The sequence below is a fragment of the Argopecten irradians genome, chromosome 2 (genome assembly GCF_041381155.1).
Source record: "Argopecten irradians isolate NY chromosome 2, Ai_NY, whole genome shotgun sequence".
In the NCBI taxonomy this organism is placed as follows: domain Eukaryota; kingdom Metazoa; phylum Mollusca; class Bivalvia; order Pectinida; family Pectinidae; genus Argopecten; species Argopecten irradians.
This window is the reverse complement of record NC_091135.1, coordinates 49,155,541-49,178,159: the sequence shown is the minus strand read 5'-3', so window position 1 is coordinate 49,178,159 and position 22,619 is coordinate 49,155,541. Positions and strand designations below refer to the sequence as shown.

Genomic DNA, 22,619 nt, shown 5'->3' with positions numbered 1-22,619 from the left:
CGTTTCCTTTTCTGTGTGCAGGTGCGTGATTGGTAAGGGGATATTTGTATGTAAATCAACCGTTTCAATGTACGATAACGCCCCAATTATTTTGAAACTTAAAAACCTGTAAACCGGACAATTTCTATTGGCCTCAATGTTCGTGTAGTCCTTAATCGCAAATTTTCTTTTATTTTTTGTTTAGTTTAAATTGCTCTCGCTTGGAGTTACGTGAATCATTCAGTTAAACATGCAAATGAAAAACTGCCAAAATATTTACACTGACGTCGTCATGTGCTAGCGTCATAAACATCCGAAGGTCATTGACTGGAACAAAATAGGAAATGCAACGCATGATAATGATGATCTTTTCCTCTTTTGTTGTATATGATGAAGCTTTTCACAAGAACGGTACTTTTGTAAGGTTTTGAACGATTATTGCTAAAAGAAAGATATTGTATTAACCCATATGTTAATTTTGATTTGGAGGAGTGTATCCTTAAAATAGAAAAGCTTTAGTTAATTAAGTAGCTCTCGATATGATATGGAGACAAACCCTGTAAGACGGAGAAATCCATCCCGTTCCACCTTAATCTCTGAGTCAGCGTGTTGCCATGTCTAGTGAGATGATAATGAAACTATACAATGTTCAGTGTCACTGTGATGAATCTAAGAGTTGCGTGAAGTCGATCTTGGAAAAAAGACATCGGTATTGCCTAGCCTGAGAATGCAGTGATTTTAACATTATTACAGTTACTTCGACCAATACCGAATCGCTATCCAGATTGGCATATAGTGATAGAACTGATTCTTTAGAAACTGTCATTTCAAAACGGTAACAGATACTTATATTATTGAGAGGACGTTGTTTTAGACATTCAGGGCAAAAATGTGTCTTTAAGTCGATATTATACAAAAGTGTAGTGAAGACGCGAACTCATATTGAGCTTTTGGAAATACTTTCTCAGAGCAAACCTACGAAGGAAGATACTTCACTTCACCAGTTCATCGAACTAGTCAAAACAAATAAATTGTACTGGCTTAGACAGTCGTTTGAATTGTCCATTTACTAAACGTTTGTAAGAAACTGTGATAGTCCAGCAACTAGTACAAATTTATAGGTTGTGTTATTTTACAGGTAAAGGTTTGGACTAGGAAAACCTTGTCTGACATTGTTTATACTATATGAATTATATTCTGCAAATAAATGAATTCTCATATAGTTTCCAAAACTTAAAAAAAAATCAACAAAATTCAGTTTTCAGTAGAAACATACATCGTACCCCAAGGTACAACACGCTTAATCTTTATGTTTATGAACGCGGAATGTGTCAGATCAGAAACATAAGTGAGAAATCTGCCTGTACAACAGTTGTTTTTGGTACCGCGGCTATTTCCATATACAATTATGTGCGAAAAAATGTTTACGTATGTATGAGCTCTATATAGTGCGATTTGAACGCGAAATGTGTTATTTTTAGGAGTAATAAATGTTTAAAAAACAATGTTTTATAAAGGGCGTATTGAGTTTTACGCATTGTCTTTGTCTAATTTACACACCCGGAAGTAAATCAATAATTATTTACAGTTCAATTCGTTGTTCCTATGATAATAAACATGTCAATATCGTAAAGGCCCGAAGACACCTTTCAGCCGTCACCTCGTGATCGCCGATATGGCAATCACAATTAATAACTGGCAAGCATGCAATAACAATTGTCAACTGAGATTATTACATCAAGAAACTGCAGTTGGAAATGTAATATGTTATGAGTAATCAGCTTCGAACTACATAACTCACGTTTAAAAACCCATTCTAGTTTTGTAATATTGCTTTTGTAAATCTTTGGTCTAATAATAAAGACTAAAATCTATGGTGATTGCAGTCAATGCAGGATTCAATAGTTAATAAAAAGAAAATTCCCGACCTAGCAAGACACATTTTAAACCACGATGACCAGTTTGTATTGATTTATTGGCTAGGACAATGGTAAGTAATTTGATTCATACCAGGACTTTAAATACTGTCGATATCAACACCAAACAAAATCTGCAGATTCACCATATGAAAATAGAGTGCGAGATGTACGTAAAATCCAGTTAATGCTCACTACACAGATAGATAATATACATGTAACATACCCGTCAGTGTCAGAGGCATACTATAAGACTCTTTCATATGTGGATATGAAGGATAGGGATATTCTACCCGAGGGTCACAAAATGCAGTAAAACCCGAGGCTTGCCGAGGGTTTTGCAACATTTTGTGATCCCGAGGGTAGAATATTCCTATCCTTCATATACACTTATGAAAGAGTATTTTTCTTTCATACCTCGACGTTTTATTGTAATTTTACAACTATAATATCTCGCCATTTTGAAATAAATTCGAAGAAATCCATGACTGAAAGTCAATTTTCCATACATGAAAATTTACGTGATATTTTCAACACAAATTCCGTTGTTTGCATTTTGTATAATAAAACCAGTCAAGTTTGTGGAAAAAATGTTAAAATTTTGCTGAGAAAATAGAAATTTTGTTGACGCCGTGACGTCACGAGGCTTTATTGCATGGGTAGCCATGCAATACAGCCTCAGGCGACATGAGTGTATTGCCCTAGATCAGCCAGTATTACACATGTAGGTATGAAAGAATAAAGGGTATTATCTACTTATCTTTACATTTTGCAATTGACTCTGGTGTGTTAATGGCGTACAAATGTGTGTCTAAGTTGTCTGAATTATCCCTTTAGACGTATGAAAGAACATTCATTACAATGACATTAGAGGGAACCATTTAAGTTGTATTTGTTTATGTATTTTATAAATCTACCTTATATCTTTCCGAAATATATCCACGGTTAATTAAAAGCACACTGTATTAGCATTTATACGAAGGAGGAAGAAAGGTGTAACGTCCTTTAGGACTCATCAATTATACAGTCATTGTAAATGTGTCTGCTTTATATCCAAAATCCATTATTGAAGAACAAACCACAGTCAGTCAAAAGTTGATTGTCAAGAATTGTGATATTTTTCTTCTTAAGCGTGCTAAGAACTTTGGATTTCGTATATTCCGCACAATGCTATCACTTTTAGCAAGGTAAATTAGACAGTTATTCATTTGCAAGAAAAGTAGAAACCTATGTTATGTCACTTACAAACAGATAACGGGAACACCAGATAGATGGGGAGTAGCCAAGATATTGGTTTCCGAGATTGTACGCCTACAGAGATTCGTCAAACGATAAGCTTGATGTAAATAAAACACATATGAAGGGCGTTGCCTTTGTCCTGTTTCGAATGCTTGTTTGGATATCAGAATTTCAATCACCAAAGGTGACCATAACATGTATCCATACCTAGATAATGTCGGAGAAAATGTCGGAGCATCCACAATGTAAAGTCACATGCTGTTTGATTAACAGCTAATAAGCCGTCAGAATGAACTCTTTTTCATTCGAGTTTTTTTCGTATAAATTGTTGAATTATAGGAGCATTTTCTAGTAATTGGCGGATCGCCAGTTGTGAATCAGACTGTCCGGGTACCGCACGTGAATTTGCATTATGTATTGTGTTTGCTTCAACATTGAATAGGTACATGTGCGTTTGTGAACACGAGGCATGACTCACAATGCCTGGCGATCGGTCAATGCTTATACTGTCACCAAAGTGGTGCTTCCTAAAACCACAATGTACCTTTAATGCATAGCCTTACCGGTCAAACGACGAATCTTGTATCCCAATCACTGCATATTAATACCATTAAATATTAATGATATAGTATTTGAGACTTAAAGCTATATGTGCCGTATTTTTCATAGTCACGAATCAAAAAGAGCTTTTAATATGTTATTCAACTCCAAAAGTTACCAACATTTTGATAATTACAATACTTTCAATGCATTGGTTTTAATATTACAACTACAAAAAAGAGCTGAAAATGATTTTGGCAGTACTGCCAAAAATCATTATATTAACATCTTCAGTGTAGTGAAATGAGTACATACGGTCAGACCATGAAGCCATATTGTTATCCCCAATTTCATTGCACATTTTAACAATATTATTAATAATTGTTCAGTGATTTCTGAAGGTATGTTTCCATCTAAATATGTATAAGGCATGAAAAACAAGAATTTCACAGTGCATAACCTATTTGTTCTTAACTAACGTTTATAAGGCATTATATATGTTTGTCTGTCCATTTGAATGATTTTCACAGCTTTATTCATTATAACTTATGGTTTTAAATAGATAATTGAAGAAAAAGTAACATGTCCAAATTTTCGGCCAGTTACGGCACATATAACTTTAATAAGATAAGCAGAATTTATATTTTCTGTTTCATATGAGTCACGGATTGATAGTTTGTCATGTCGTTTGTTTTATTTTGAGATTTCTTGTTGTTTTCAAACAAGCATTTGCCATTCCTGTTAATATTCCAGAAGTCCATCCACATTTACATCATCAACAAAATCACGAACGAAGGTAAAACCAGAAACACCCCTTATCTTATCTTATCTGACATTTATCTGACCATAAATTTCGTTCTTAGACGATAGACTTTGTGCCTAAAGGGTTATGTATTAGTTTGCTTAGTTTTGTATACCTCACCGAACTACAAATGTATTACTGGTATGTCAAAATTGGCGAAAATGTTGGCAAAGTACGTTATGCATATTGATGACTTTTAGTAATTGTTAAGTTTGTATTTGGTGTCTTACCGATTCCCTAATATAATACGTAGGTTGACATTATCAAGCAACCAGTTAACCAGATATCATTTTGCAACGTATGGTATCATCGTGGTGAAAATGCTTTGTCTTGAAAGTAGGACATTGCAAATGCTCTGTACAGGAGCAAACTGCAGCACATCGAAAAGTCGGGGTGTCACCTACTCACATTTATCTGCAATATTATAGCTGTAATTAGGCGACAGATAATTGGTGTCAATGAAATTAGTTGTCTTTCCCCTCCAAAACACTTTTATCGTGATAAGAAACAACTGCGTATGTTATTGTTGCGTTTCATTCCTTTTCTGTGCTCAATACAGTATCCATTTAAGTTATACGTTGTTATTGATATAATGCTCAACTTGTTGCATTCTGGTGACATCATATTGTCATGGGGTACTGCTAGTTGTCTGCAGTCGCTGACTTGATGGCATTTTTTTAAACAACGTGCGTTTTTATTGGTAAAATGTTTAAATCAATTGATCCAATAAATGAAAATATTGAGCGAAAAAGCAGCTTCATGTTTTATACTGTCATGCATTCGTCACCATGGCTGCATTGTTTAAAGTGAACTGTCGGCCAAAGTCATGCTAAAGTTGATAAAATGGTGTTGGTATATCCGGTATAATTTTTTATGAAATAGTAAAATAAAACTTCCCTTCAAAATCGCTCTACATGCGAAGATATTAATTAATATTACAGGAATCCTAAAACGTCCCCCCGGCTGGCTATGTCCGTGTTGACATTCCCATACAGCCTCTTTTTCAAAATTTATTTTTACAACTGTGCTTCATGAATACGGGGCTTTTCCATAGTTTCAATTGTCAAACATGGACAACATAAGCAGAACTTGACCGTTGTTTTTATTTATAAGGGCTTTTGGATGGCCAACGAACGTATTTAGACTGGTTTCACTGCCTGACTATTCACTTTAACCGAATTTACCGATTAACCACAGCTTCCGATTATCTTAAAATATCTTTTCTGCATTTAAAAAAAACACTTATCCAATCCAAAACATCAATGTTTTGCTATAAGATGAACAAGTACATAAGGTGTATTGGCATCAAACATACACGATATTTACCGACTAAGCCTTATTGAAGACATGTGGTTAGGTGAGAAACCAACAATCATAAAATTCATTTAGGAAAATAGGCAGAATTGTCAGGCAAATCGTTAAAATCTGCATTCATCTAGTAAGATAATGCTCTTCAACATTTTATGTTTCGTATTTAATTTCTTGGTGAGTGTAATTTAATACCTTTTAGAGAAATGCACGTGTAATTTTCACTCAATATAATGAAGCACCAATCAATGCTAACCTTCAAGGTCAAATAACTCTGAAATAGGAAAAGACGAAATTGAATTAATATATAAAATTTAATTGTAGTCGTTTATAACGATTTTGATTTATTTTCCAACAAGTGCTATTCGTTATACATCTTGTTTTCAAAAACACGTCTATGTCTATCGCAATAGATATTCCACTGTCATATCGTCATAGAACTATGATTGCATTGATTTCCAACCATGATAATAGATAAATCTATGTTGTAATCCAAGATATATATATATATATAATTACCCTAAACCTCGCCACAACTAGATATAACTTCCCGCGGGTCATCACGGCTGTTGTGTTCATGTTATATGATACGACCTGCAACATTACAGCTGTTACGTTATAGATAATACCTATGTCGAGTTATTGTATTTAAAATTGATATTTTGTTCCTTTAACTAATCAACTAATCAATTTTCGAAACAGAAATCAACTACCTTGCCCTTTTAATGATTTCATTTAACAAGGAGATATTAGTAACGTTTGCCTGGTACATATGTACTTTATACGTGTTACGTATTTGGTAATCATAGCAATATTTAATCACAGGATCATAACTATTACCTTACGATCAATTTATTTTTTGTATGTTTTTTTTTACAATTCTCAGTATTTATGTTGAATTCGATTGGTTTCAAGCTATGTGTTTTTTCGATGTTCATTTGTTATATATTGAATTTAAGGAGAGGAAATAGGAAATACATTAAACTATTCAAATGTTCTTATCTGTGATACTGAAACTAGTAAACAAATGTTCTTATCTGTGATACTACAACTAGTAAACAAGTATTCTTATCTGTGATTATGAAACTAGTAAACAAATATTCTCATCTGTGAAAATGAAACTAGTAAACAAATGTTCTTACCTGTGATAATGAAACTTAAGTAAACAAATGTTCTGATCTGTGATACTGAAACTAATAAATAAATGTTTTTAATTGTGATAATGAAACTAGTAAACAAATGTTTTTAATTGTGATAATGAAACTAGTAAACAAATGTTTTTATCTATGTAAATGAAACTATGTTCTTTTCTGTGTAAATGAAACTAGTGAACAAATGTTCTTATCTGTGATAATGAAACTAATAAACAAATGTTCTTATCTGTGTAAAGTTCTTATCTGTGAAAATGAAACTAGTAAATAAATGTTCTTATCTGTGATAATGAAACTAGCAAACAAATATTCTTATCTGTGATACTGAAATTAGTAAAGAATTTTCGGCTAGGTTTTTTTTTCTTTTTTTTTTTACATTTCTTCTTGTTTATTGTTTCTAGAATAACGCTTTACAGTTCTATACATCTGATAAATTAGTAATGCACAATAAAAGCATTCATTTATTTACAGAATTTACGGATGTTGAAATATACACCTAGCAATAAATACTGCTATCAACTTTGCCTCTGACGATAAGTCAGTGAGAATTATTAGGGTTAACTAGGTGAATCCTGTAAAATTCATGTTCGGCCGGTGTTCACGGATTTGATGGTTTTTATCTGTGATTTAATATGGCGTCTTTAGTCATAATGACGCCTTTATCTTAAATGGTTGTTAAAATATTATAAACCGGATGCAACATGCATTTGTTCAATCTTTTCAGATTTTGATGAGTAATTTGACCTCTAGGAATGTGCACGTTGTAGTTGTTTATCTTACCAAGATGTTACTAAACACTCTCTTTGGTGGCAATGAATGTTAAGTACAATATCCAGATTTTGATATACTAGCAAAAGGGGTATTTAAGAGACCAGGCTCGGACGGTAGAACAGTTTTGTGAAACAGGAACTACTGATATACAATTGTTAGTCCATGGCAAGTGAACATCCATCACCATACAAAGCATCGGACTACAAACAAGTAAGACTACGCAGATTGTGTATGCACGGAAAAATATTTCAGTGAATAAATAATCCAACGGTAACATTTCACATACTTTTTTCAGTAGATGTTTACTGATCTTTGCTTGTTTTGTTCATGCTATAATGCGATTTCTTTTCCGTTACATTGCATATAAATGATATACAAGTGTTAGCGTTATATTTACATGATATCCTTAAGGGATACGTTGTTTGAGAGATTCACAGTATCCGACTTTACGACAAGTCAACAATATCTGGTTCGTGTGTACTTTGTAACAATAAATTGGGTGTTTTGTAAAGACTCGTGCCTTTCTCCATCAAACAAAAGTGAAAAGGCCTCTTAATGACGCCTGCTATTGCTAGGAAGTTTACACCATTACAATATTAGGAAAATGACCGTTTTCTGACCCAAACCAAAAATGGCATGGTTACTGCTAACGTTCTGTGTCGGTAGAAAACTATACACTGCGCATAGGTCAGTGTAATGGTGCTTCATACAGCATGATAACAGACGCATTTTATGACGATGCCATTCGATGAGAGACTGAATGTTATTCAGATGTTATGTACCCGATGGAGTACGCCATGGCAGTAAGAGACGTTGTCTGCCAATATCCACGAAAGTGTGTCTATAATCCAATCTAAACATCAATCGCATTATACCGGAAGTTGTAATAGCAAAGTTATATATCGACGACCCAGTTGGACAATATTTGATCCGGATAAAACGGAAGTAGAATTAAGAAGTTATCGGATGTTTTCTGATTGCATTTCAGGTTAAAGTGTTCTAAGTGGATATTATAAAGCCGAACGGTTGGATGAATACACGAGTGAATTTATATTTGAGGAAAAGGAATGTTTTCTGTTGATGAAATAGCCAGATCAAAATTTAGAGGACGAAATGGTAAGTCATATTTAAGTGATTTTGGTACATTACGTTTTGTTATGGCGTATTGCATTTTACAACACCTATACTACTTACAACTGATGTTGTGATCGAGAATCGTAAGTTGCATCGAAATATTTTTGCCGAATTTCATCAAAATGAGATGATTGGATTTGATGAGGTAAGTATTGTTTTTTCATATGCCTTGTGCTTAATTTACAGCAGTGTATTTGATTACTAACCATGCGGTAATGGCAAATAAACGTTAGGTTTCTAGGTTGGCTGTAATGTGATTCCCATAATTAAGTCTCATTATTACTACGGCAACCTAGTCAACATAGTGATCCCGAGGTAAAGCGTGTTAAATCTTGGTGCTTTGTGCTATACACCAAAACCGAAAACAAATCCAATCTATTTTATGTTTTACCAGTGTATATATGCTGTGCTATAAAGCTATAAAATAGGTTGTCTGAAGATGGCAGTATTATAGTCATTGAAATGCAAGACACATAACATCATTCACTGTTTAAGTAACATGAATACATAATATGTTATGGAATTATCATGCAACTACATGTACTATCCTAATATGATATTTCCCATAGAATTTTAGAAATATTAGCATGCAGTAATTGGTAATGGGATCAAACGAAGTATTGATTATTTATGGCAAAGAGGTGATAACATGACTTAAAACATGTTGTAACCGTCATAGTCCAGTAAAGATAGGGTTTTATCCCAAAATCATTGCAACGGAATGTTTTCTTTGTGTTTCATACAGATCTGTCATTGTATACAAGGAAAAAAGTCAACACAAATAGAAAGTTTAGAAATTGTTTTCCTTGACCCCCAAAATATCAGAATAATAGAAATATTTGCTTAGTTGGCAAACTTAAAAGCCAAATATAAACTTAAATAGTTATCATGCGATACTAGAAAGTTACTGTATGGCAAGAATATAGAGCACAGATTGCCAAAAAAACATTAGTTGAAATAGACACGGGGAAAAATATGACAACATAAAAATTGCAAAATTATGTCCTTGTAACAGCCAAATATGCTTTTGTTGGATTGTTAAGATCAGAAATTACAATTATCAACAATACAATTGATACGCATTTTGGTGGAATCTTTTGATATAAAATTTGTTGACTAAAGGCTTTGAAAATAAAACATATTACTTTTACTAGCTGAGACAACATGGTTGCTCAAATTTGGTATGTTGGGCTTTTCGAAGCTGTTTTGAAGTCCAAATTGAATAATATATATTTTTATTAAAAAATTATTCACTTAATACCGTCTGAAATGTTACAATAGTTATCAATAAATTGTCTATGTATGTTATTCTCACCTAAAAGAGACAAATAACGTGAGGTCAATCAAATCCTCATTTAGTGCCAATTTGACTAAACTTCTCAAATTGTCCCAAAGTAGATATATAAAAAAAATGTTTATATCTATTTTGTGACTAATAAGATTGCTAAATCCTTTGGCAGATATCACCATCATAATGGAGCGTTCTTTATAGAGAGAAATTCTGATCAAATATTTGAATATGTCAGTTTTTCATTTTTCCATAAAAAAAACGGATGGGGATTACACAATTTTTAATACGATAATGGAATGGAATAAAAGTTAAATTTCAATTCTATTGCTGAAAATCTTATTTATTTACTTGCATAACTTTATGACAAACGAATAAAACATGTTCGAAAAATGAAGAATTTTTGTATTGTATATTAACGGCTAAATTTAGCTGATAGTGAGTTTTTACTACTAAATAATATGTGCATATTTATACCATTTTACAACAAATACTTATCAAAACGATAAGTGCAAAATATACATTGTACAAAAAAATATGACATACTTGGAAGCACTTCCTTTTCTATTTTCAGAAATATAAACTACCAAAAATGGATGTTTTGTCCAAAATTTATATATAAAAACACTTCAAATTGGCACGATCAGTCATCTTGACAGTTTGATATCTAGTTTTTTTCTGACTAAAGTATTATCGGTCATGCATTAATATCAAAGGAAAAGTAAACCTTTTAGACATAAAACATAAACTGATATTGTTCAGGGTAAGATTATATAAATGTTTGCATCTAAAAAGAGCAAAAATGGCAATGTTCTTTAAATTCTAAAGTATGTCATACAATATACCCGATTTTACAATTCAAGTATTTAAAAAAAACCAAGAAGATATTGTACTTTAAAAGTGATCAAAAGTAGGATTTAAAAAAAATATATATTTCTCTTTTTTTGGGTGTTGAAAAAACGACTTTTCGAACATATGATTTTCGACGACTTTTTTCCATGTTAAAATACTAAGATCCTCAGACCCAAATAGCAGAAAGCAAACTCTGTTGCAATTATTTGGAGGTTAGACATCTATTTTTGTAATTTTACTGGAATATCATCAGTTTGCGTCTGGGTTGTTCAACATTCATTTTTGTCAGAAATGTTCTGTCTCTGTTTGGCGTTCAGCGGGCAAACCAGTCGTCCCACTTCCATTTATGCTGAGCGTTTGACACATCATTTACAGGGGTTGTTAGTTATTGACGTTCATCAATGTGCCATTCTTTAAAAATGATAAGATGCATTTCTTTACGTCCAAAATGTATATTACAGTCGATGTTTTCAATGTATTATGTCAATTTGGACTGTAAATATATTTATTGTAAATGCGTTTCAGTTTGCATGTTTGTCCTTTTGAACTGTTGAGTATGTTATTGTGTTTGTCGTTTAATAATGATTTGAATCCATGTTACTCGATATCCCTAAATACGTTTATCGTTGATACCATGTGATCGTAAAGGTATGATGTCTTGTCGTCGTGTTTTGTCTTTAGTGGATTTTATGTACGGGCCTTGTAGCTCTACAATGATTCCAACAATGAGTGATCTAACAATAAACCTTGATACCGAAAACTAAACCTATTACTGTTATAGCTATTAACTATTTGATATCATCACTTTTGTTAATGTCGTCAGAAGTACGCCCGAACATGAATATCCTGGTGTTGAGTTAGGGTATAAACCGCTAATTGAAATATGATATCTGTGAAATATAATGATAATTGTCTTGACATACATGAAAGGGGACACACATCGCCTTCAACTTCTCGTACTGTTCATTGATTTCGTTTTTTCAGTTTTTAGTTTACGTATATAGCTCCCATTTATTTGGACTTCTAAAAATAAAGAAGTAGTGATTTCATTTCATGCCATGCTTCCTCTTAGTAACATCAAGTAATGTTATTCGATGCACCTGTATATTGCACGTTTTAGTCTCCGTTCAGTTGATTCACTGTTTGATGATGTAACGGCAAATGCAATTGAATATTGTGTATAACCAGTGTAATAAGTTACGTAGATACCAAATAAATCACACGAGACTCGAGACTTATTTCTAAATTAATAAATTGTGATTAACGGGCAGTTTCTGGTAACAATCAAGTATTTTGGCAAAAACCACAGACATTTTAAGTTCCTTTTCAATAATAAAGTAGTAGAAATACAAGGACCGCATTAACGTCTTGAACTACCACTATATTTCAATGATGTTTTCATAAAAGATAATTATTTGAGAAGGTGTAAAATATCCTTTACGCTTTGAATACTAGCTTAAGATAAGAACATTACATATATCTTCGAAAACATAAAAATGATTATCATACAAATAACAATGAAAATCAATTGAATAGGTCAAAAAAGAATACCTGCTTTATAAACAAAGATAAAAATAATTCTAGGTGACATCCGTTGATATTATCCGATGCTATTATATTTGTAAAATCTGTCAAACTTGATAATATTAATTATATGTACCATATTTACCATACCGACGAACCAAGATCACTTTTTATATGTAACTCAGTATAAACAAATCTTACATTAACAATGCGTAGGTCTTAATTAAACAAATACGAAATGAATTTTGGCAATATAGTGGGTTTGTAAAGACATCTAGACCTAATTGATTACGTGTAACAAAAGTTATTCACTGTTATCTACAGCTTCATAAATAAAATAACCGATTTGTTTGTTCGTTTGATTGATTCAATTAACGTCCTATTTACAGCCAGTGTCATGTAAGGACGGCCTCCCATGTATGCGATTTTTTACTTGTATTGCAGAATATTCGTCTTGTGTCTTCTTATAAAGTGTTAAAATGTTATTACTTGATAGGTGTGAACATGAGTAGACAATTGTATTATTATGTAGCATTTATTTTTGAAATTATGTTATTAATGCTAGGTTTACACTATGTTCCCGGCGGCCACGGCAGCCCCGTTTCAGGCCACCGTGGACAAAACGTGGTGACCGCGAGACAACGTTAGACAACGCAGAAGGACGTGATAGACAAACGTGAGCTGTCGTGATTACCGTGGATGCCGTGCCAGATTTTTAAACTGTCAAAAAATTTGCCACGACACTCACGGTACAGACGGTGAACGCAACAGGGCGTAATAAAACGGTATTGACGTAACAAAACGTAACAGTGCGTACGAGGCCGTAACAAAACTTCCAGGCGGTCCGTGGTGGAACGGGCAGCAAGCACGTTCCCCGGAATTTCATGGTGATTTCAAGTTTTGTGACGGTCTGTTGCGTTTTCCCACGTTTTATCACGGTTGATGCCGATTGGCTGCACGTTTTGTGTCGTTTTGTCCAGGTTTGTCAAGGTTTTAACGGCAAGCCAAGGTGGATGATAGACGTTTCGATGCGTTCTGTCAAGGCACATCACGGCTTGTAGCGGTTGAAAGCCCGACGTGATACGGCATGTTACGTCTTATTACGGTCTTACGTTGCAAGCAATATATGATGGAGTATCATTGCCTGGCCTGGTACATGTACATATTTGTTACCTCATGGAATTATTTGTATTAATAAATAGAAATAGTCATTATCTAACACATTTAAACCATCAAATTATACCAAAGCTAAGTGAGATTAAGTGAGAACCATTACAGAAAAAAATATTTGCGTAGACACACTTGGCTATAATAATTATATATTTATACCAAATACAGTTAAGATTTTATTTTCTTTTAACACATTTTGTAATTAAAACGTGTTTAAAATGACATTTTCGGCATTAGATATTGTTTCATTTGCTACAAAAAAAAACCGGCATCAGACTTTCATCCCTAGTAAGCCTCGGCGGACCGTGAAAAACGTATCGGAGCTTGATCGAAACGTGTAAAACGTAGCAGACCTCATCAGATCGTAACAGGCCTAGAGAGAACGTAGTGGTATCCTTGATAAACCGTGCCGTAGTGTACCTTTAACCTCCGGGAACAGCACTTTCCCCTATATCCACGGTCCACCACGTAATCCGTAAAAGACCGTGGCAAAACTTCACAAGACCTAGCTCAACTTGAATACAGAAACAAAAAATAGCCGAAATTCCACGGTGCACCACGTTTCGGGCAAACGGGGCTACCGTGGTCGCCGGGAACATAGTGTAAACCTAGTATAAGTCATTTTTTCAGTCCCTACAACCTACTTATCTATGAGTTTTTTTGACAATATTTCACGTAGCTGATTTTGATTATTCTCTTAAATATTGATCCTGTATCTGAAAACATCTATGTTGATCAAATACGATTTCGAAACGCAGAATTAAGATATTGAAGTATAGCCTTTAGAATGGAAGTCTGCCTTTCAACAATTTTATATCGTGTATCCAGTTAGTCACTAGTCCATTATCACAAAACATAAATAGTGTAAGCTTCTTCAAAGCGTATGTAGAGTACATATTATTGTCGCTCTCGACAAGTGGTGACAAAAAGTACAACAATGTTTGTATTTCTCTATTAACCTGTCTGGTTAGAAGAGAAATACAAACATTGTTGTACCTGTATGGTATTTAATGAATTCTTCACTAATATAAGTTAGTCTTGATTTGATAGTTTTTATATAAGCATGTATGTATATGTTTATAGTTATAATGGTCATACGTAATGGATGTTTCTGGATTTTGTAAACAATATTTTGTATCAAGGACAAAAAACCCAACAACGTTACAAACCTTATTGAAAATGAACGAAGATAAACTAAAACTGAAATGATAAAGCCACATATCTGATGTTTGCGCACGGCAAATAAGAGAAAATGGCAACGAGAGCATAATTTATCAACCCTGACATGTTTTCAAACTTCTGAAGCATGTGTATATGGAATGCAGAATTTATGAAATGTCGAATTTTAAAGGATTGTTTTGTGCTCTTTTGGCCACTTACTGTTTTTGAAAGCAATATTGTGAGAACTAGGTAAATATGATATGACAAGAATGATATGTTAAACTGACCGGTTTGTGGAAATATAAAAACATACCATCTTGTCTTGATAAAGGAATATTTATGTTGCAATGTAACAACATCATTGGTTCATATAGCAGATCATTATTTTACTTTGTTTGATATGAATCCGATCACTGGGAATTCCCTTAACACACCTCAGTTATCAAACGATATGTCCTCTGTAAGCGATAGTAACGTAAACTCATCGCTATGTAATTTTCATTATCTAACATCTGCTGTTTCAAATATGGCATTTCATTGTTTGAACGCCTGAATTTCGACGGACTGCATATGATATAAAGCCATTTGAAATGCAACTTAAACCGTTTTCGTATTTGACGGGATGATATATCAGAGTAATAGGAATTAATTTACTAAATGTATAGCAATGATACAACACGGTTTTCCTCAACATTCATCAGACTTGTAGAACCAGCTTACGTACAGACATGTACAGACATAGCTTGCATGAATAGTGAAATCAGTGTTAATGTCTGTATACAGAAAACGATCTGGTAAGTATTCATATTTTTTTCTAAAGAGAATATATCTTTGTTCTAATTCTATAAACCTATAATTTCTGATAATGATTAACTGAACGTCTTAACGTGTTTCATATATTTAATAGAATAAATGATAACTAAAATTTAAATTGAAAAAAAGTGATTTGAATTTTAAAATGAAATGAAATTAAAATCACAAAACTGCAAAATTCAAACTAAGACTTTCTCATTGATCAGATATTTAAAACTTCCTGTTCATGACTACACTGCATTACATGTCTAATAGCAGATTGACAATCATTAGACGTTGTTTGTCCAACTTATCTGTGATATGGATTAAACAGTTAATTTACTGTCCAAACTCCAATTATTCAGATATGGTCTGATTTGTGTAAAGAACTATGTAAAGACTCGGACTTAATCAACTGTTCGATCGGATATATGTTATATGTACATACGGGCGACCACCTAGATTATTTACATCAATTCTGTATACTACTGTTTGATAACGTTAAATATTTGATTACTGGGTTGGCTGGTTAATATCCTAATACCAGCCACTGTATTTTAAGAATGTCCGTCCCTGTGGGAGTCTTCGTTGTGTTTGAATCTTGGTCATTTTATAGTGCTATCTCATTAACGCTTACCGACAAAGACACTTAACAACACACCACATTCGGACATATAACACAACGATCGTTCGTGTCACTTTTTACTTTAACTGGATTTACTTGACGTTCGGTTAATAAAGCACATTGGCTTCTATACCACATTTGTCTTCAAACAGTCCTATACAGAGAGATTCATATTCAATAATTCCGAATAGTGATCGTTGTGTTGAAATCTTTCGAAAGGTAATTTAGTTTCAGGCTCGTTCAATTAGAACACAATGCTACTATGTGTTGGATTTCATTTAATGATTATATAATATATTTATTGTTTAAAACTGTTTATGGACCATTTTATAAATCATTGTAACAAAATTAGTGAAAAATGTTGTTAGGTAATCTTTGTGAACGCACAAGACTAACCGAGAGCAACAAGCCTAGTCTTAAATACGTCTAAAATTGGATTTGAAAAGATGCCAAGCAGTGTAGAGTCTTGTATTACACCTGGTGAGAATCCGAAATGTGAGGGGCCTCTACCATTTCTATTATACGACGAGTAAATTGTATTCAAGATCTTGGTTTTAAATGGAAAGTCATATTGTGGTAACCTCTCTTTCATCTTAAGTTTCAGCTGGACGTCTTTTGACTATCGATTGATTGCAATAACGAATACAGTGTGTAGGTGCTATACATATGGAATACGGATATTTGTCTATTTTTGTTGATATAGCTGACACCAATTACACTCGTCTTGCTTGTGGACATCATACTTATTTTTTCATAAGCGTACATTATACTTGTGTTTCTGGAATTGACCTATTCTGGGAAAATAGGTTCTTTTATTTTTTTTTAAATTTTGATTCAGTTCAAATGTCAGAAATATGGCAAATGCGGTAACTATGCGTGTTCCAGTGTCTTTCCGACTTTTCAACAATGTCGATATAGTTAGATTAGTAATTGATTTTGATTTTTTGGAAAGACGCATTATATATGTGATATATATTTGAAGTACATGATTTCTGTACACATGAAAAAACCTAGCTGGCATAGGTATATGTACATATGTTTTTTGTTGGTAACGTATCTTTTATACTTTTAAACAATATGCTATTGCCTTTTTAGCTGACTTATTATATACAGTGTACATACTTCATACAGGATTTTTAAACTAAATTATGTTGCTGAATTGTGCACCTGCCAGAAACATACCTACTGATTGTTTTGCATCGTTTTATTCTTATTATGATGCGTATATTCAAAGTTGTATGGTCTATGACTTTTTTTTCTAATTTTGTCATAGAATTTCTTTTTAAATTGTTCTACGTATTTCCTTCGCCTCTCTATGATTTAAGATTAATATGTTTACCGATTTTTTCAAGTTCGTATTCGCAAAGTTATTAAATAATTAAATCTTAATATAGACGTTCCACGTGTACACGTTTAAAATAGCTCGGAAATCTCTGAACTGTTCCGATTTGTACGGGAATTGCGATGTTGGTCACTTGGTCACGTGATACGAGTCTGGAGGTCCAAATCCATACTGGTATTGACGATGTTGGTCACGTGATGCAACTCGGTTTTTCGATATTATCCGAATATGTGGAATATGACGTGACTGTGCCAGTTCTTTCAAAACGTGCAATATTTCATGCGACATTTACCACTATGTCTATAGTATAGTGGTGCCTTTATGGATCTAATATAAGCATTCATACTCACACATTGTATGTTTTATGAGAGCTTGTGATGGTGAAAATTACAAGAAATACAACTTTATTAAGCATTAGTCTTTATCATTCTACACATGTAAAGTCTTTATCATTCTACACATGTAAAGTCTTTATCATTCTACACATGTAAAGTCTTTCATCAGAGCCAAATGTGTAGGTTTTTATAACCCGCCATTACTTAGCTGCAATGGCGTAGCTTTATATTGAGAGACAGGTATGTAATTTGTCTGTTGAAGCGAATGACATGATGAAGATTTAAGAACGTTCCTTCACCACTGGAGATACTAGCCCCGCACAAACATTATCTGGTATCAAGTGGTACTTTAATTATTTTCATTGGATGCACAGCAGTTGCAAATCGTACGACGGACGTGGAATATAGACACAAAGAAGATGAAAAAAACGTAGCGAAGTTATAACAAAGGTGCGTGTTTCGGATAGGATAAAACTATAGCGTATTATGTTATGTAAACATATGCTCCTTATGATTGCAATATAACTTTGATTTCCTGTTACTTTTTTGTGATTATGTTTTTCAACTGTACCATACACCATTTAGATTTTAAAACTTTCAATTATTTATGATTCATGACAATCAGTTTTGTGTTAAATATACACACATCTCTTAATGCGTGGATTCAATGGAGTGGAGGATGTACTGTCTTAGACTGTCTACTATTCAAAAGTAATGCAATAGTTATTTAAATTCATATAAATATATAAACGATATGAGATACTAACGTTTAACGGCTGTTGTTCTAGTCACTTGTTGAAACATACTCTTGAATAGGTATGTTTCAGACTCAAAGTTTCAAAGATACGCTGCGGACGGACGCCGACTGACATTTGAAAAAGGTTGGATTGATACAATTGGTGTGTTGAGATGTCCCCGATGAACCAAGCACAGGAAGTTATAATTAGCTTGTCAAGTCTGATTAATATGATCACTACGCATTCCTAATTAGGAATCTAAATAGTCTTTCAATTTATGTTAGAATGCATTACGGATATCGATTGTTAATTGAAACACGGAGTGAGTTTTACCCGTCACGATAATGTTTCTAATTAAGTACCTTAATCGGGGGATCCGGCAAGGTTAATGGTAGTGGGAAAGTTAACTGTGTAGTTAGGAGGGGCGGTCAGATGGGAATTATATGCCAATAATGCTGTCAACCTTTTCAACTGCCAAGTCAATATTTCCTCAAAACGCGTTTTGTAACCTTAAGGTTTCGAACATCTACACTGGTGAAGTAATCAATATAGAAAGCGAAAAAAGAACCAATATGGTCAAATGCCAAGTTGTGAACCCTAAAGGTTTTTTTCCCTGAAATCCCTCTCGAACATCATTACAATGAGATTGGTAATAATGTATGCACGTGTTGTAATGCATGCTTTGAACGATTACATTCGCGCACATGTGGGGCAAGTGGTAATCTTACACAAATCTTCGACACCAATATCCTTATCGACAATTTGACCCGTTTCTAGGTTTAAATACCATGCATCGTGTTAAACATCGTAAACACACGTCAGAAAACGAAAGGCATGCAACAGCAGGCTGCAAGACCAAAAAACTTCAGTGGAATGCTGTCAAAACATTTCAACTTTGATGGAACCGATTACACCATCCTTGATACGGTTCTGTCGTTATCTCTATCGTGGGTTGATATACATGTATTTGAATCGTCCTTGCTCATTTTTTTCACAAAACAAATATTCAATAGGCATATTAAACAAAGTTTTCCTTTCACAGAAGTCCTCGTACATTTAATGTATATTATATTGCAGAATGATTCTGTAAGCAACATTTGTATCATTTCCAGATTATTGATTCTAGTAATCGGAATATTTTATCTATTTTCTTTAAAATTAATTAATGATGACTCCGGTGTATATTTGTAAGCTTTTCCTCTCCTCGAAGCTTCCCGTTCCTAAACCTTCATATCTTAACAAAAACTTTAAAACAAAACCTAAGAAGGGAAGTAAACTATATTTGCTGTTCCGTTCAAGCATATTGTTTTGACAGCTGTCAAATTCCCCTTCTATAGGAAGAATGTATATATCTCTTGCCACGAAATTGAAATAAAACTGTAACAACAACGGCAAACAGAGAAACACAGGCTGCCATGTTTTATTTTAATCAGTTTTAAATGAAACACATGCCTTTTCATACCTACCGTTACACATTGATAGCTCGACCTCAAAAAGATTTTCGCTTGTCCAGATAAAACGTTTCAAAAACATTTATTTCAGTAAATTGAAGCTCAAACACTCTAACTTGAATAATTCCACACAGACAGTTGTGTATGCCTAAACATCGTGTCCAGAAAACAGGAGTATTGATGATAACTATAAAGAAACCTTCCACGTTCATAACCTGGTCACATTATGCTTTGTAGCTACAGTACTCTCAATGTGTAATCTTATGCAGTATAATGTAACTTACGTATGCATATATTTTATAGACCTGGCAACACTAGAGCCATATATATCCTTTTTCAAAATTTAAACAACTATTCAGTTTGCTATCAGTATACTATCTTATTGAATAAATGACGTTCGACTGGGATGAATATGATATACAGTTTATTTGATTAACTTGGAACGATTGATTTCCCTCAAATATATACGAACTCATTGATTAATAAGAGGAAATAACACCTTATGTGTCGTACTAAATTGCACACTCTATACCATTCTTAGTACCAGGTCAAAGTAATACAGAAATGATATCGTCTTTCTAACAGATACCGACACCATGACAACTCGATGCCATAAAATAGCATTATTTTCTAACTAAGACTTAATAAATAATAGGATTCTAGACCATAAGTAACTATGACACGATACCGAACCTGCAATTCTTTTAGTTTTACAACAAAAAAGTCAAAGTCAAACCTTAATTAACAGAGCCAGAACATCATACCATACGTAACACTCATATTTTCGCAGATCCTTTTAACAAAAGATTTATTTGCATATTATTGTTTTGTTTGAATGTTTGACTTCAGAAGGTGTTCTGATGCTGTTTGCGAGAGCATACGATCGTGTCGACATTTTTCATATTTCTGGAACTATAATCAGATTCACCAATGCAGAGTGTGTCATCGTCCACTAAAAACAATAGCTTGATGGATAACATAAGAGAGATGATCTTAATGTATCGTTTAAGGGAATAAGTGGTAACTAATAATTTCTGACGAACACACCCAGCAGTATAGATACTGCTTTGATCAGGGACGGTCATATGTTATGACGCACTCCATACCGACCATTGTTGCTTCCTGTGAAGACATCAGTTTTGTGCCAACTTCCCCACCTCTGCAGGTAAATCTTTGTTCTTTGTAATCATCATTCCATCAGATTTGTATTATTTTTCTTGTTTTTCGATACATCAAGTCAAATATACATATTTTTTGGAAATGCATTTCGAAAAATAATTTGCTATAAACGAAAAAGACAATCTGTAAAAAATGTATGTTTTATTTTCCGGTTGTAATGGAACTATTGCTTTTCAATCCATCCTTAAAAATGTAGATATTTGCTACTCCGATAATTTTAATTAACATCTGACGAGCATTCCAAAAGTTGATCAGCTGGCCAGACATAATAGAACAATTTATATGTTGTAAAACCGCTCTATATTGTGCCAGATGTATGTATGAATACATATTACCTACTGATGAATCATTAGTTAATGCTGCATCTGGCTCGGTTGTGATTTCACGGAACTAATTGCAAATGGCATTATCGCAAATTGCACATCGTGATACGGAGGAATCGATCGTAATTTGACATTTTGATACAACCCAATATCTTTACGGTCGTGTTTTCCCTCATATACGTGACACGAAGCACATAAGTATGACTAGATATTCTATTTTATATACACTCATGACAGCGGGGATGTGACTTTCTTCAGCGTTATCTGGGTTCCAGTAATGCTTAATCGGGATCAGATTTCATCTTGATACAGTCTCTAAGCTCCAATGCCTCCCTACTTGTGACGCGGATGTCTGGTTACGGCGTGTAGTTTTCGGATATGACTTGATGGATTCCTAGTTGTAAAACAACAATATTGTCCGTGAAAACATTTCACTTTCTCTGTAATGTCCCTATAAAGACTGGACTAGAGGTCGGACACTTAAATTACAAAGATTGGAAAACCTGATATATTTTATTTGGCTTTTATGGATAAAACACGTGACAGGACCAATACCAGGAGGAAAAACTGTACCGAAGTACTGAGAAAGCGCGTATATTGTATATTTGGAGTACGGTTATCATTATCAAATGTTCTCTTTCGTGATATATATTTGTTTTCAAAATAAGGCTCCATAAACGAAAATTCGCTGGGCGACATCATAATCTAATACAATATCAATTTCTACATCTGTTGTTATCCTATTATAATTTAATGTTTTGGGAACCCTTTGAATGTGCCAATTGTCCTTAGTGATTTACGAACGACACATGGTTAACGCTGAAAACGTTAAACTTGATTTCTAAAAGAAGACGTTGATTTCTGATCGCAACAATTTATAAATTAAATTTAACAAATGTGGATATGGATTTTACAATCGGACCCCAGCAGAGAAGAAGGAATTCGCCAGCACAAGTCAATCTGTTTCCTACTACACCAAGTCCAGGGGATCGTAGTTCAA

General features: G+C 33.6%; 1 protein-coding gene across 2 annotated transcripts in view; it reads left to right on the top strand.

Annotated features, from left to right (window-relative positions):
- Positions 1 to 22,619, top strand: part of LOC138315789 (short transient receptor potential channel 7-like) — a 106,850-nt gene that overhangs the window by 6,068 nt on the left and 78,163 nt on the right. The window contains exons 1-2 of one of the 2 annotated variants that reach the window (XM_069257052.1): positions 7,740 to 7,916; positions 8,695 to 8,822. In XM_069257052.1, the coding sequence (XP_069113153.1) occupies positions 8,774 to 8,822 (49 nt within the window). In that variant the 5' untranslated portion in view covers positions 7,740 to 7,916; positions 8,695 to 8,773. Of the gene's footprint in view, positions 1 to 7,739; positions 7,917 to 8,694; positions 8,823 to 22,619 lie in introns of those variants that run through there. The other variant, XM_069257053.1, reaches the window with a different exon arrangement.